The 14,486-nt window shown below is 38.4% G+C and overlaps 1 protein-coding gene and 3 non-coding genes across 4 annotated transcripts; all 4 read right to left on the reverse strand.

The window, feature by feature from the left end:
* LOC144709512 (Ribosomal L28e protein family) lies at positions 1-2,206 on the reverse strand. Its single transcript, XM_078583087.1, has 4 exons — positions 2,126-2,206; positions 1,756-1,917; positions 1,507-1,670; positions 1-305 (listed from the first exon to the last, which is right to left on the reverse strand). Exons 2-4 carry the CDS (start codon positions 1,901-1,903, stop codon positions 171-173), a joined length of 447 nt encoding a protein of 148 aa, XP_078439213.1. The 5' UTR covers positions 1,904-1,917; positions 2,126-2,206; the 3' UTR covers positions 1-170.
* LOC144709958 (small nucleolar RNA R24) lies at positions 589-680 on the reverse strand. The gene has a single exon (XR_013583172.1). It is a non-coding gene; the product is annotated as a small nucleolar RNA R24 (small nucleolar RNA).
* Positions 924-1,015, reverse strand: LOC144709957 (small nucleolar RNA R24). The gene has a single exon (XR_013583171.1). It is a non-coding gene; the product is annotated as a small nucleolar RNA R24 (small nucleolar RNA).
* LOC144709959 (small nucleolar RNA R24) lies at positions 1,245-1,333 on the reverse strand. Its single transcript, XR_013583173.1, has one exon. It is a non-coding gene; the product is annotated as a small nucleolar RNA R24 (small nucleolar RNA).
* Positions 2,207-14,486: the final 12,280 nt, after the last annotated feature.

Raw genomic sequence — 14,486 nt, forward strand, 5'->3', positions numbered from 1 at the left:
TGCTCTAATTTTCCATAAACACCATAAATGGTATAAATGGAAATGTATGGAAGAAAATAAAAGGAACCAGGTTCTGACAAAATTCCATTCCAGAAAAAGCAAGAAAAAAGAAAGATAAATTGGAAATTCACATCCTACAAGGATTAAAAGAAGGAAGATGAACAGAAAACTTAGTGCTTGACTTTGAGAGCCTGCCTGTTCTTCTTCTTGGGCCCTGACTTGGCCACCTTAAGGCTCCTGTGGACAGCACTCAGCCTGGCAAGAGCTGCCTTCTTCAGATCAGGCCTGTAGTGGTTCTCTGCCACCTATCATAAATAAAACCCATGAACTTAGTCAAAGGTTTTCTTAATCTATGAAAAATGAAATTAAGTTTCAAGGAAGTTAATGAGCATTTTATATCTAGATGGTACATCAGGGAAAGTCGGGAAAACCCATCAAAATAAACAATTATTGCTGAATTGAACCTATTTACACATTTGAAAATAATATATACCATCTCTGTACATCCGCAAAACTTTATCTATTATAGAAAATAAGTCTTCAAGTTGTTGGCACAAGATTGGTGAATCGAGTCACTAACGAAAAATATAAGCTCAGAAGCCAAGCGTAACAAGAAAATTTCATCGAGGACCGTCCATCAAGGAAGATCATCTTACATGTTAGAGCCTCATCACCGCGTATAAAAATCAATAATGCTTTGGAAGAGATAGAATATGACAGGTTATGGTAATTCTAGACATCCAACATCGTTAAAGGGGAATTTAGACCATTAGACTACTGAACAAACTTAGGAAAAGACTGTAGTAAAAAATTCAACAAAATTAATCGAGGCATTATTATACTAATCTGGCTCTTCATCACAAAATGGTGGACAGGATTTATTAAAGCACAAGATAGGTGAATCGAGAAATGAACGAAAAAGACTAGCTCAGAAGCCAAGCGTAACAAGTAAATTTCATCGAAGACCATCCATCAAGGAAGATCATCTTACATGTTAGAGCCTCATCACCGCGTGTACAAACCAATGGTACTTATGTAAAAGTTTATTATACCACTTGACCCAACACAGCTCAATTGTATGTAAAAGAAAATATAGGTGACAAAAGTTTATTCTACCCGACATTGTTCAAAAATATATTTAACAAGTTTTCCGAGATTTGGAGTGTCCTCATAAATTTAACATATTACTATAAAGTTATTCATTCTGGTATTTGAAAATAAATAGCAAAATTATGGTCAAAAGATTAGCTCATAAGCCAAGCGTAACAAGTACATTTCATCGAGGACCATCCAAAAGGATGAACATCTTACATTAAAGGCGCATCACCGCAAATGTAAATATATTATTAAGCGTTATGGATTTCAAATTAACATTTGGGTGTCAGAAAAACACAGGGAAAATCGATACGTATACGAGAGAAAACATAGCGTAAAGTTATTTAATGAATACAAGAGAGGGAACAACTAAATTTTTTTCTAAATTTACTGCAAAGAATAAAATCTAACCTGGTTAACAACTGCCTTCGCCATCTTGGCGAATTCCTTCTTCAAGACTGATCTGTTGTACAGATTGGAGGGGTTGGATTGCTTCTTCGTCTTCGAAGTCGCAAGAACGACAGAAAGATCTTTACCCTCTGGCTGGACAGAGACGGTCTTCTTGTTTGCCAGCCCTAAAATAATAAGCAACAGATGATTAAGTCTCAAGCAATAGGCATTTCAAGCCCCTAAATTGTAGATGTTAGAAGAGTAATCTACCAGAGTATTTGTACGAATTGAGATTGTACAGGTTGTTGCTCTCCTTACTGAACTGCACTTTAGCAGTCCCGTTACCGAACTGCTTCACGAGGAAGGCATTGTTCCTCTTCACAATCTCCCAAACGAGCTCCCCCGGAATGCTGGCCATCTCAAGCTGCAAACCTATCAAACCCAGGATCGAGATAAGATCAAAGGTCGAGAAATACTCGCGAAACCATCAAAGCGAGCCGAAATCAGAGATCTTTCGGATTAAAGCGAGAAAATTAGATTCAAAAATTGGAAAAATAAGGAGAATCGCGAGGATTACAAATCAAGATATTCAATAATACGATGAAATAAACGACTAACAAGAAAGATCGTCTTCGTTTACCTCTTGGACAGGCCGAGATTGAAGCCTACGATCTCTGCACTTGACGGAGCGGCTCTAGCGAAGAAGAACGAGAGAGTATTTATAGGACGGATGAAGAAACCCTAACTGGGCTTTTAAAGGGTATCATAAAAAAGTAACATAAAACCCCTCAAAGAATAATATTTGGTGAAATACATCCTTCAGATGGCTCAGCCTTGGTGAAATCATGAGTTTTTTTTAAAAAAATTAGTTCTACTATTTTTAGCGAAATATTTAGTGAGTTATGATACAATGGATTGGGTTTTCATATTGAGTTCTACTTAATAAGTGATCAAGAAGATTTTTTGTGATACTCTTAGAATCATGTGGATTTTAAACACCTTGAGAAATCTGAAGTTTTGGATTGAAGTTATTTGGATTGAATTTATGTGTAAAAAAATAAATTATGGGTGTCCATGTGCTATTCATGTAAGTTATATCTCTTACTCTGTATCTTTTTTTTCTCACTACCTATATATCTATGCAGCTATGTATCTGCCATTTTTAAAAGAAAATTTGCTCCGATATCAGCTATGTATATATATCTTTTGTCTGCTTGGAAATTCTGACAGTGGTTTACATCAAGAGGAGTACAATATAAAGCCTTGGAAATATCAATTTTAAGATTCTCTCTCTCTCGTGTAATTTCCAGAACTTAGCAGAGTACCATATCGACTCCACATCACATTGATTTGATTACATGAACTTGATCTCTACCTTAGATCCAGGTCCCTTATTGGCCTAATTTAGTAAGTGACTTTCCGAATGCAAAGTGATGAATAGCTCCAAAATTCTTTCCTTTACAAATGGTTATGTTCAGTAGTGGGTCTTTCTCAGGTTTAGCTCATGCATTGGGTTCCCCCATGGACACTGTGTCAAGCCAATCACATTGTTTCATCATCTTTAATTTTGTGGGAATAAATATGTATTCATCTTTATTCTAGTGTAATGTTTATAATGGAGTCCCTGAATACATGTAATGACTTGGAAATTATTATGAGATCATAATATATGATCGCAAGTCTTTAAACATGTACTTTAACTTTTCTGTTTGATAGGATATAAAAAAATCACATTATTTGATCCTACTCATATGCTACAAGTAGTTGATCATGTGTCCTTAGTCGCCATTTGGGGAAATATTTCTTTGAATTTATCTGCACAAATCTGTGAATGGTATTATACAATAACATTAGTCAACTTGATTCATGTAACATTTGTATAAGTGGTCCTTACACTTGAGCCACCAAAGGCATATGTGGATGTACATATATGTTTTAACTAAAATTTGCGAGTACATAATTATTAGATTTAAATAAGTCTTAGCTCGAATACAGCAAGAAATATATGAGAGTGAGTGAGCAGTCAATATGGGCGGGCCGTTCACCCTCTGAATATGAGGATGATTACTTAAGGAAGACTATCAAGATGGTTTTTTGTTTTGTTTTCACAATATATTTTCCAACCTGCTATCTCAATGCAAGGGATTTCCTTGGGGATACAACGATTCACATAGTCAGTGGTGAGACCTTTTCCTTCGCATAATCTACTACGACCAAACATAATTCTTTGTGACCCGCTCATCTCCTCTCCTCTCCTCTCCTAAAGTCGCCCCTCCAGTTATTATTCTCTCAAATGCTGAACCAGCTTGACTTTCGTAAAAGAATGTTCTGAAAGAAATCGTTAGCTGAGCAAAGTCAGGTTGCACATTGAGAGACTTCCCCAGTCAACATAGAGAAGGTAACACGAAGTGTTATTAAGTTGAGCAATTAAAAATTCTTAACCTTCCTTCACAGTTGGTGTTCCATATTCGAATTAATAGCCATTGCTTCTTTCAGATGCTGAATATTTGGTTCAGCATGAATGGACCTTATTTTGACTTCTTTGCAGTTCTTGCATGACTTGTGAAGAGTCATACTCCGAAGCAGTGTGAATAGCATTGAAAAAGCTTTCGTGTGGTGGGTTTATTTCATTGATTAGCATCACCTTATGAGATGGGAGAGCAGAAAGCCAAACATAGTACTCTTCGGAGAAGGTTCTGAAATCTCTAAGCTGACTATCTAGAGAGAAAAAATCATTCAAAATGGAACTCAAGATAAGGAGGATCAAGTGCAACATGGAATTGATGCACAATTAGTTTTTCTGAACCTACTTTACTAATAACCTTTGGATTATTTGATGTGTTGTTAATTATAATGATTCCAATTGTTTCACAAGTATGATGGTTTTATTGGGGATAATTAATTTTTTAGCCGAGGGTAGGGGCTTTAGAAAAACTTACACTTTTCAAGGATTTGATTAGTGCACATTGTGAAAATATTAAAACAAATTTCATTTTTTCTCAAATCTAGTTGATTTCATATTATTTTAATCAATGCATGTAATATTCACTATTATATGTGAGCATTAGATATAATCATGTTCAACATCTTGTTCTTGAAAACATAACTATATGATAGAATCCTCACGTACATTAAGGATAATTCATGGGAAGAGCAACTCTAAGTGCATGCAAGGGGGTTTTAAGGTTTACAAACCCATAAATCTAAGCAATCATTAAGCTCATACTATACCATTTTCAAAAAATTATACTTTTCAGCCTCTGATTCACCTATCTGTAACATGCGCTGATTACTTCGTACACAGAAATCCTTTCGTTTCTGTAGCAAGGTGTAGCATTTATCATCCTTTTGGACACTTAATATTTATTGATATTGGGAGTCCCTTGATCCACGAAGGGATAAAAAACCTCTTCAGGTGAATAAGCTACCAATCTAATAATGATAGCACATGGGTAGGATGGGCACCATTTTGAGTGAGTGAGTAAGTTTATGTGTTTACATGCTGCAAAAAATCCGTAATTAACTCTACAATAGCCATAAATAATGCATGATGACTAGGACTGACACGGGTAGGATAGGCTAACGCAACTATGGACAGACAAAACAGACCACAAATCAACACGATTGATTTCAAACATTTAAATACAGGGAAAATGTTGATGGTGCAGCCCCTTTCCTCGATCAAGGGCGGGAGGACAGTCTTACAACCATCGCGGTGAAAACAAAGCTCCAAATCTACTATCTTGAACGGTTGATCACAAGAAGATTCAAACATATTCAACTAGGTCTGACAGTAGTGGAAAAATAGACGAGAAACACTTGACGAGAAACACCAACACCAAAGAGGGAAGAATGTACCTTTGGCACAAGAGAAGTGCGAAAAGGAGATACAGGAAATTCTCGACGCGTCGTTGGCAGGGCCGAGTGACGTGCACTTCAACAGGGTGTCACGGATCCAACTACACAGTCAGTTGGGGGGGTGTCAAGGGGGGAGTAGCCCCCTTGCGGTGTTCGGGGAAGCGCCCCGAAACCTAAACGTTGGGCGCAATGACCAGTGGCTGCGCAGGCGACCTTGGGGCACGAGGTTGCACGCGATGGCCAAGCGACAGGCAACAGTGCTGGCGGTTGCAAGTGGCAGCAGAGCGGGCAGGGGTGGCACTCGGTGCTCAGGTGGGTGGTCGTGCGTGTGGCGGGCGCGGGCAAGCGAACTTGCGTGCGGCAGACACTGGCAGACATGTGCGCTGGGGGGAGGGGCGACGATGATGGTCAGAGAATTCCCCTCTCAACGGCAGTGACAGTGACGAGAGGTGGCAGTGGCGAGAGGTGGCGATAGCGAGAGGCAGCGGCGACGGCAGCATAGAAGGGACTAGGGCAAATTCTCTTGGAAGAAGAAAAACTTCAATTCCAAAAGAAAAATCACCAAGTAGTCCATTACAGTATTGGCCAATATATAGGCCTAGGAGGAAAGATAAAACATAAGGTAAGTGTAAAATTCAAATCCAATTTTACATGACGCTAGGATCCTGGTTCAGAAGTTGACGTTGGCGATGTGTCATGACACGAGATGTCTTGTGCAGTAGTGGTGTCACATCTGGTGGTAGTGCGAGGTCGTGTGCGCCATCAATAAATCATCTCCATTTTTTTCTAGATCATCTAATCCCCATTCTCATTAGGCAAGTGTAAAGTTGAAGTTTTATGATTTTAGTTGAATATTTTTTAAAAAAGAAGAAACATCTTTTGAAAAAAGTTAAAAAAGGGAAAGAAGAGTTTGTATGGGAAGTTACCTCCTGCGCGTTTTACTCAATTGTATTTATAGCCATTATGTATAGAAAAGATGATAGTTTTTATACTTTTTGTGCTCCTCTCGTCCACTCTTCATCGTGCAAGGGGGATATCCACTATTGATTTGGATATGGTAAATTATTTTATGATATTTTCACCATTACCATGCCATTCCACTAAGCCATATTTGTAGGTTATTTAACTATACATTTTATTCATGTTTTACCTCTCTCAAGGTCGAGCCATTTGACATTAAAAATTAAAATTTAGAAACTTTAATTTTTTTAGGAGTTAAGCAGATGAACAAGGAAGCAAAGAGACGGAAGCAAATATCAGAAGAATCAAATTTTCCTAATTTGACTTTTTAAGTGAAACTAGTGATTCCTATAAAAGAATCCATGTTGTCTAATTTTTTTATTTTAGGGTGGCGTGGGTTTTAAAAAAGTTGAATTAGAAAAAAATGGAAAAAAATAATTAAAAATACCTTAGTAAATCAAAATGTATGAAAACTGGAAGTTACATTATTTATTTCAAAATTGTAATCATTTTATGGCCAAAAAGCAAAAAAATATAGGCGTGGGGCCGGGGAAACATCAGACGGGGATGCACTAATTTGGAGGTGTTCCAACCAACCATCACAGTTACTTGTGAGCGGGGTCCATCACACCAATGTGGAGGGCCCAACACATCTCCTGTGTGGCATATGGCGACCCATAGATGGCTAAGAGCAGTTATTCGTAAGAATATTCATTATATGCCCTTATATGCTTCCAATAATTTAAAAAATTCCAATAAGAACATGAGTCATTGCAAAACGATCTAACAATAAAGACCTGTTCAAAGAGGTAAGTACTATGGATCCCAAAATGTATAGGATGTGGCCTCTCCAATGATACCACATAACATCGTCTTAACTGTCCATATGAACCTATTTAAGTTTTTTCTCTCTTCATAGTAGAGTACTCGAGAAACCCTTGATCGCTCAAGCGCGAAGTGATGTTTCTTTGGTCAATAATAGAAATATTTGCGTTGTTAACTTGGCGACCATTTTATTGGTGCAAACATTTTGTCAATCCATCAAAGGAAGAAGGAGAATCATTTCCAACATGAAAAAATGTTCCAAAGGCATAGAATGAGCTGATTAACAATGTAAAAATTGGTGGATATAATGTGTCCATCAATCCAAATCATAACTCCATGTTTTATTTAAGTTCATTGAATAAAATATTATGTTCATTATTATTCAAGTGTGATGTTTATAATGAAGTCTATGAATATGTGCAATGACATAGTGAATGTTCTAAGTTATATGAAAGGCTACTAAGTTTGAACGTATAGTGAACAAGTCAAATCACAAATTTAGGATTTCAATTTTCTATGACATGATGATTAATATAAGCTCCAACACTGTTCAAATATTTTTGTGCATTTGACCTCATTTGATTAGTTTAATGAAAATTTCAAATTTCTTATTTCTACCTTCGGTATTTAAGGCCAAATTTATTGTTGATTTCATGAAGAGTATATACAAGAAGATATTACTATCCAATTTTTATATCTTTAGTAAAATGATGTATTAAACACAACAGCAATCTCCAGATTTTTTAAGACTGAAATGGTTGGCATAACGTCTAGTTTTGCTCTTAACACTAGAGAGGTTTTTAGAACTTGTGGTTAAACGGTAACTATACTCATTTGAAATTCAAAGGGTTATCATTTCATACTGTTCAATAATAATCAACACATATTAATAAATTACCATTATTCCCTTTCGGATCTCTAAGTCCAAATATACACTTTTGAGCCCTAATTTCAATTACATTACATACATGTTTTTTTACTAGCCATATTTGCATGCTATCATATTTAAATGGACATAAATGACTTGAACTATAGTTTTATGATTGTTTTTAATTTTTTAGTATTTTTTACATGACACTCAACTTGAGTGCATTGAAGAATTATTTTTTGCAGGGCGTAAAATACTTGGCTAGAGGTTGTTAAGGGTTGTAATATTTTTTTAAAATTTGTGACCATTATATAGCCAAGATATAATTTTTAGAACTGAAATAATGTGTTTTACGATTTATTTTAGTATTTTAAAAATGTATTTTTAATGAATTTTGTGGTATCCACGTTATTCGTCCAAAAATTCAGGCGAATGATTGGATGCATCAAATGAGCACTTTATTGGCTCATTATGGCATCGCAATGGGCGATGTCATAATGAAAAAATCATTATCTCAAAAAACAACATGGCGTGGGCGGCGAGGAAAAAGGTACACTGTGTTTTTTATTTTATTCGGATTTTTCGTGCAATAAGTGCATGCGGAGAATTGATCTCCACTTGCATTTATGAAATAAGAATATTCCACATAATCAATGAACACAGAATTGATTTGCCGCAGGCCTTGATTGCACGTGGTCATCGATTCCGCACGCATTGATTTTAAGAAAACAAAAACGAAAATATTTGTCTTTTCTAACTTTTTTATAGATAAGTGGAATAGGCAACGTGGTGCCTTCCGAGGCGCTCAAAAAGCATCACAATTCGACAATGATTGCGCCCTTTGGAAGCATGAAAAAATGTGGCAACGCGTAATTCGAGTGTGGAGAAAACAAAAGGTGTTGGTGAATCAGAAAATGCCATTTTTTATTGCGCGGAGGAAGATAAAAGAAATCCAACAGCTAGGATTAATTGCCAGTAAAATGGCGATATCTTGAGTTCGAGCCGTCAGATTGCAATCAAATTTTGAGGGTCGGTTTTTCTTTTCATCCTCTATGATCCATACGGTTGATTATAAATCAGAGGTTGGGAAGAAAGGGAAATGGTCCGAGGAAGCTCTCCCAAAAGAAATTGGCCATGAAGGACACATGTGCTGCTTCTGAAGTTGACATATCTTGGTTCAAGCATCAAAGTTGTAAGTTTCTTCTTCACTATTGGAACTTCTTCTTGAACGATTTCAAAATTCCAAGGCATGGGCGAAATATGCCCTTGGAGATGATTTTAATGGTGATTAGCACTCCTATATGAATTTGATTCAAGATCTGACTTTTAATTCTTAGTTCTACATTGATTTTCATCTCAATATGCATCTTAGATCCCTAGATTAGAGTTAACTTTCATCTGTAATTCATTTCCCCCGATTTTTTCTTTTTTCTCTCTCTAGGTTAATTCATGCATTTTCTCTCTCGAGATCTAGAAATTGATTGTTTGAAAATTAAATTCAACATTTATGAAACCTAAATCCAAAATTTGATTAAAAATTTTGTCCATTTTCAAGCCCAATTTCAAATCCCATTTCTTGCTTATAATTCCCAATTTTAATACATAAAAAATTGTGTTGATAAATCTTGATAATCCAAATTAATCTGATTCAATAATCAAAATTATCCTATCTAGAGTGTCTTGACTGAAAATATTAAGATCACTATTAGGCTTTTGCTTAATTTTGATTAATTACAAAACAAACTTAAACACAATTATGGCTCTTAAATAAAAAAGTAAATTCATTTGAATAAGGATAAAAATTCTTTCAAAGTACCTCCCTGTGGTTCGACCCCTTTCGCATCCTAAACATTCTATATCTTTAAAAAGGAAATTCTATAAATTTATTGTATAAGCTTAAATCAAAATGACACTTCTAATTTGCATTTAACAACATCAAATTTAGGCTTATCACCCTTCGGCTTGCCCTTTGAAAAGTGTAGTAAAAAGCTAGAGATATCTTTTACTTCATGAAGCAATTTTCAAGCAGTTTTTCAGCATTTCTGATAAAGGATATATGTTGATAACATCTATCCGTGTCCATAGAACATAAAATTATGTTTTTTTGGTGCAGGGTGAGTCAAGATTCGAAGGAAAGAATGCTGGCCTCCAAATTTGCAAGTTCTCAACCCTTGTGATAAGTTTGAAATCTTTAGCATTAATTTTAGATTAAAGACCTATATGTTTTTGAACTTTGATGCATAGAAATCAGGTGGTTGACTAATAATGTGGAAATATTAACCTCTTGAGATCGATTCAATTTTATTTTGAATATTTTGTATGAGATAACAGTTGTTTGTAATTTTGTTCCAGAACCAAATTATTTGGAATCATTTTGTTATATTTAGGGAATGAAGGAAACATTTTAGTTTTAATCACCAAAGGTCAAACACAAATAAAAATTTTTTATCCAAAGAGATACATGGAGAAGAAGATGATTAGAGGAAAGAGCGACCCAAAACATGGAGGTATTGCTGCACGGAAGTCATAAATACATTAGCAAATATTTATCTCTGAACTAATAAATTTCTAATCTAAAAAATATTCCTTCTGAAATACATGAAATTAGGCCTTGTCTTGAATAATACTCAAAGAGATTGATTATATAATGAGTGCCGTTGGGAAGAAATCCATTATGTTCCAAAATGTATTATTCTTGTTAGAATTTTGTGGTCAGTCAGGTTAAGGTTTTGGGGGCCATAAGAAGAAGGGTTTGGGGTTCATAAGAAGAAAGCTTTAGGGGCCAAAGTTGAGAAGGCTTTAGGGGCTTAGTTGAAGTAGGACAAAAATCATCATTTAGTGGAAGTCTTTTAGAGGTCTCGGATGAAAGAGCTTCACCAGCTTGTTGCCTTTTTTGTATCCTTGTTCAGTCCTATTTTCAGGAAAAAATAACTTCCTCCCATTTCCTCTACCTCATTTTCTTTAAAGAAAAATTGATGGCACATAGCAGCCAGAGTCCCCAAAGACATATTCAGAGATGCAGCCATCGTCATCAGTGCCACCGCCAGTTTGTGTTCAACCTGAGCGGCACGCCAGGCGACCGTGAGGGCACCCAGGTTCAAATATCCTGGGTGAAGAGTGTGTCGTATTTGTTCGAGTTCTCTTGGTATCATTCTGTTTTCTAGTGTTTGTGTTTTAGTCTGTGTTTTCTTGTGCGTGTGCCCTTAATTCCGTTTGTGATGGGGGGGAGACCTAGCCGTTTGGATCCCTCCCCCCTACCCTTTATGTTCCCTCATTTTGTTGTAATGGGGGTCCATCTTATAAGGGCCCCCCTTAACGGACTATCTCCTCTCCCCCCCTTCTTATGAACCTCCTAGGGCCCATTTACCTCTTCTTTATAAGGGAAGGATGGCGCCCTTGGATAAGGAGACTCGTTTTTTTGAATTGTGTTGTTGTTTTGAGAAGCACAGGTCTCACCCATCCCCTAGAAGGAGGATGAAGAAGGCTGAAGGGAGGACTGTGCGAGACAGGATGGACGTTCCAAGAGAGTACTAGTTGGGTAACGCTGACCCGCCCCTCGGCGCTCTGTCAGAGATCAACGACCGTTCACCCTTGGCGGTGAAAATGACCAAGCCGGGAATAGACGACCGCCAGTATTTGCAGTGCAATGGGGCCTCATCAGGGGCTGACAACCGCGGTCGGCAGCTCTAGGCGCACTCGGACTGCATCAAGGATTGAGGATCACTCTCTAGGGGTGGGATAATCGGTCCACGCCTGGAGCTGACGACCGCCCCCATCTGACGTGCACGGTTCTGAAATAAAACTTTAATGACAAATCCGGTCCGATGGCTGTTCTCCACTAACCACAAGGATATAGGTACTCTATATTTCATCTTCGGTGCCGTGTCAAGGGTCGATGACTGCCCTCCCCTAGTGATACAATTCATCTGTGCCAGGATCCGACGACCTGGCTCCCCACCCGGTCGTGGGCGCATCTGACCAACCACACATAGTTTGACCACCGTGTCGTAGGGGTTGTCTCCAAAGGAGGCTTTTGCCCGAGATGTCCACCCTCCATTTCCAGTCTGCTGATGTTGTGATTAGTGCCAGGCAAACTATTGGCTGGCGACGCCGAGTCCCACCGACTGTGGAAGCCATTAGCTGCTCACTTGGGGAGGGGCTTACTCTCTTAGAGCTGAAGCCCCATCTCCGCCACCCTCTCTACCGATGTCCTCCTTATCTGGAGCAGTGACGCCCGTTGAGTCGTTATTAGTGCCAGACTTGCCCGATGTTGCACCGCATCATCGTAGCTCCCCCTTTCATACCGACTTCCGACTGCGCGCTCCAGTCCGAGGCCTATCGAGCTACGTGGGCCCCCTTCTCTGGCATCTCTCACTTTTTGACTCCACTTGCAATCACACCGGCAGCATTCAACGCAGGGATTCATTGATGAGCACTAGCCGACGAGGTACGCCGTCTTCGCTTGCCTGTTATATTATCTTCTGCAATATAATTTTGATTGCCTCCACTGCGCTTGGCATAGATATATGTGAGAGGAAAATTGAGAGACAACTATGAGAACGTGAGCGTCTTACTGGTATAGGCCGAGCCCGTTCGTTATGTGCTAGCGCCTATGGATTGATTCCGTTGGGCGCCGTAGTCGCCTTCCTACGAGGCTTGAGATTCTACCGTCACTGTCACCCGGCAACCCCTTCGGAGCTCGGAGCTTGGCATCTCCATCGAGTCAGGGCCTGAAAGTATGATCCCTATGACACATTCATTTGCAATGTAGTTACATCACCCGTTAGGGTTTTATCAGTCGGATGACGGCTCCGTCGCCGTTTGACATCATTTTCTAGGTACAGAGCAATTGACTCGGTACCGACCAGACGATGTCCTGGACGACGTCTGGCATAAAAGATTCTATGTTGCTTAAGAGGAAAAATATAATATGGCTAGAGAACCTAATACAAACCAACCCCGCGCCCATGTTAAATCTTAGCCAGTTAAACTAACATTTGCATTATATTATCATATCGAAACATCTATCAAATTGTATAAACTCTCAATCCACTTGTCAAGAATGAAAAAATTTCGACTCACCTAAGCCTTTATCGTAAACTAAGATGGGAACATTCAACACCACATATTTCCAATGTATTTTGCCATGGGTATTTTTGTATAATATACGAGTAACCCTCTAGATTTCTTCATCTTGTTTTTTCCAAAGTAAGGGCCTTATTTTAAAAAAATCACCACATTGTCAATATTTGGATTCAATGAATCCAAAACTGATTCTTTAGTCTGATCATGCAACCCTTATTTCTGTATTCATTTACATTGACAATTTTCATATCAGAGGATCTGAAAAGAAGGGAGTTCAAACTATTCTTAAGCTTCTTAATATTTTTATTTGTAACTTGAAATCTAAGCAATTATGTTTATCTTCTTGGCATTGAACTAGTTCCTCACAAAATTAGTTAAAATTTATCTAAATACATTGCATTTTTTACTAAATGCCACTACATGGGTGATTGCAAACCACTATCAACTTCATGCTCCATCTTTTTATTATTTAATTAATTCTTGAATTACAGTTAAATCAACTGATTTCCTATGGCATTGTTAGAATGCTTCTCATTAATAAATGTTCTAACACTTTGCTCAATGCCAGTAGCATTGCGGATTGGTATGAAGGTTGATTTAAGATAAATGCTGAGACTTTGTTGACAAGCGAAGCGATCCTCGAGGCCTCCACACCGAGGGCACAACAAGCGAAGCAATAATCGAGGCCTCCGTGCCGAGGTCACCCGCGGTTTTAAGTTTAGAGACAAGCCAGAAATAACGCTGTACAGCGAAGTGCTACTTGAGACCGAAGGGTTAAGGGTAGTTGTACCCCGTTCAAAGACAGGTGCTGGCATTTTCTTTCACCGCTTAGTCAAGCGTATCCCAAAAGAGAAGCGCAGAACTAAGCGACCAAAGAAAGAAAATATGTTCGACCCGAGGAGACCGAGGGATGCGGGGTCGGAGTTATGGAGTTATGGAGTTATGGAGTCAGAGTTCTGGAGTTTTGGAGTTTGCAGTCCAACAAGAACGCTAGAGAGAAGCAACACTCAAGGCCCATAGGCCGAGGGGACCTGGAGTTACGGGTTCAGAAAAGAGGTTTGCAGTTTAGAGTTCTGGAGTGTTGGAGTTTCCGGAGTTCTGGAGATCAACAAGAAAAACTGTCGAACACGCTAGAGCGAAGCAACACTCGAGGCCTTCAGGCCGAGGGCACCTGGAGTTCCCGGTTTAAGAAATGCATGAATTCGGGAGTTCTGGAGTTTGGAGTTTTTGATTTCTGGCGAGGGAGCGGTTCTCGAAAGCACATGAATTTCAGGAGTTTTGGTGTTCTGTTTACGAGTTTCGGATGCAGCCAAGTAGATCTAGAAGCCACTAACCAGGACAAGGAGATCCCAGTTTGCTTTTCAAGAAGTTCTGGAAGTTTTGGATTTCTAAGTGTGACTTCAGC

The sequence above is a fragment of the Wolffia australiana genome, chromosome 11 (genome assembly GCF_029677425.1).
Source record: "Wolffia australiana isolate 7733 chromosome 11, ASM2967742v1".
NCBI lineage: Eukaryota > Viridiplantae > Streptophyta > Magnoliopsida > Alismatales > Araceae > Wolffia > Wolffia australiana.

What these genes read in the sequence shown, in the direction of transcription:
- LOC144709512 (XM_078583087.1), bottom strand. Translation starts at nt 1,903, where the DNA reads ATGGCCAGCATTCCGGGGGAGCTCGTTTGGGAGATTGTGAAGAGGAAC. An exon ending in CAATTCGTACAAATACTCTG is followed by an intron (nt 1,671 to 1,755) that starts GTAGATTACTCT and finishes TTATTATTTTAG; the next exon opens with GGCTGGCAAACAAGAAGACC. An exon ending in CGAAGGCAGTTGTTAACCAG is followed by an intron (nt 306 to 1,506) that starts GTTAGATTTTAT and finishes TATTTATGATAG; the next exon opens with GTGGCAGAGAACCACTACAG.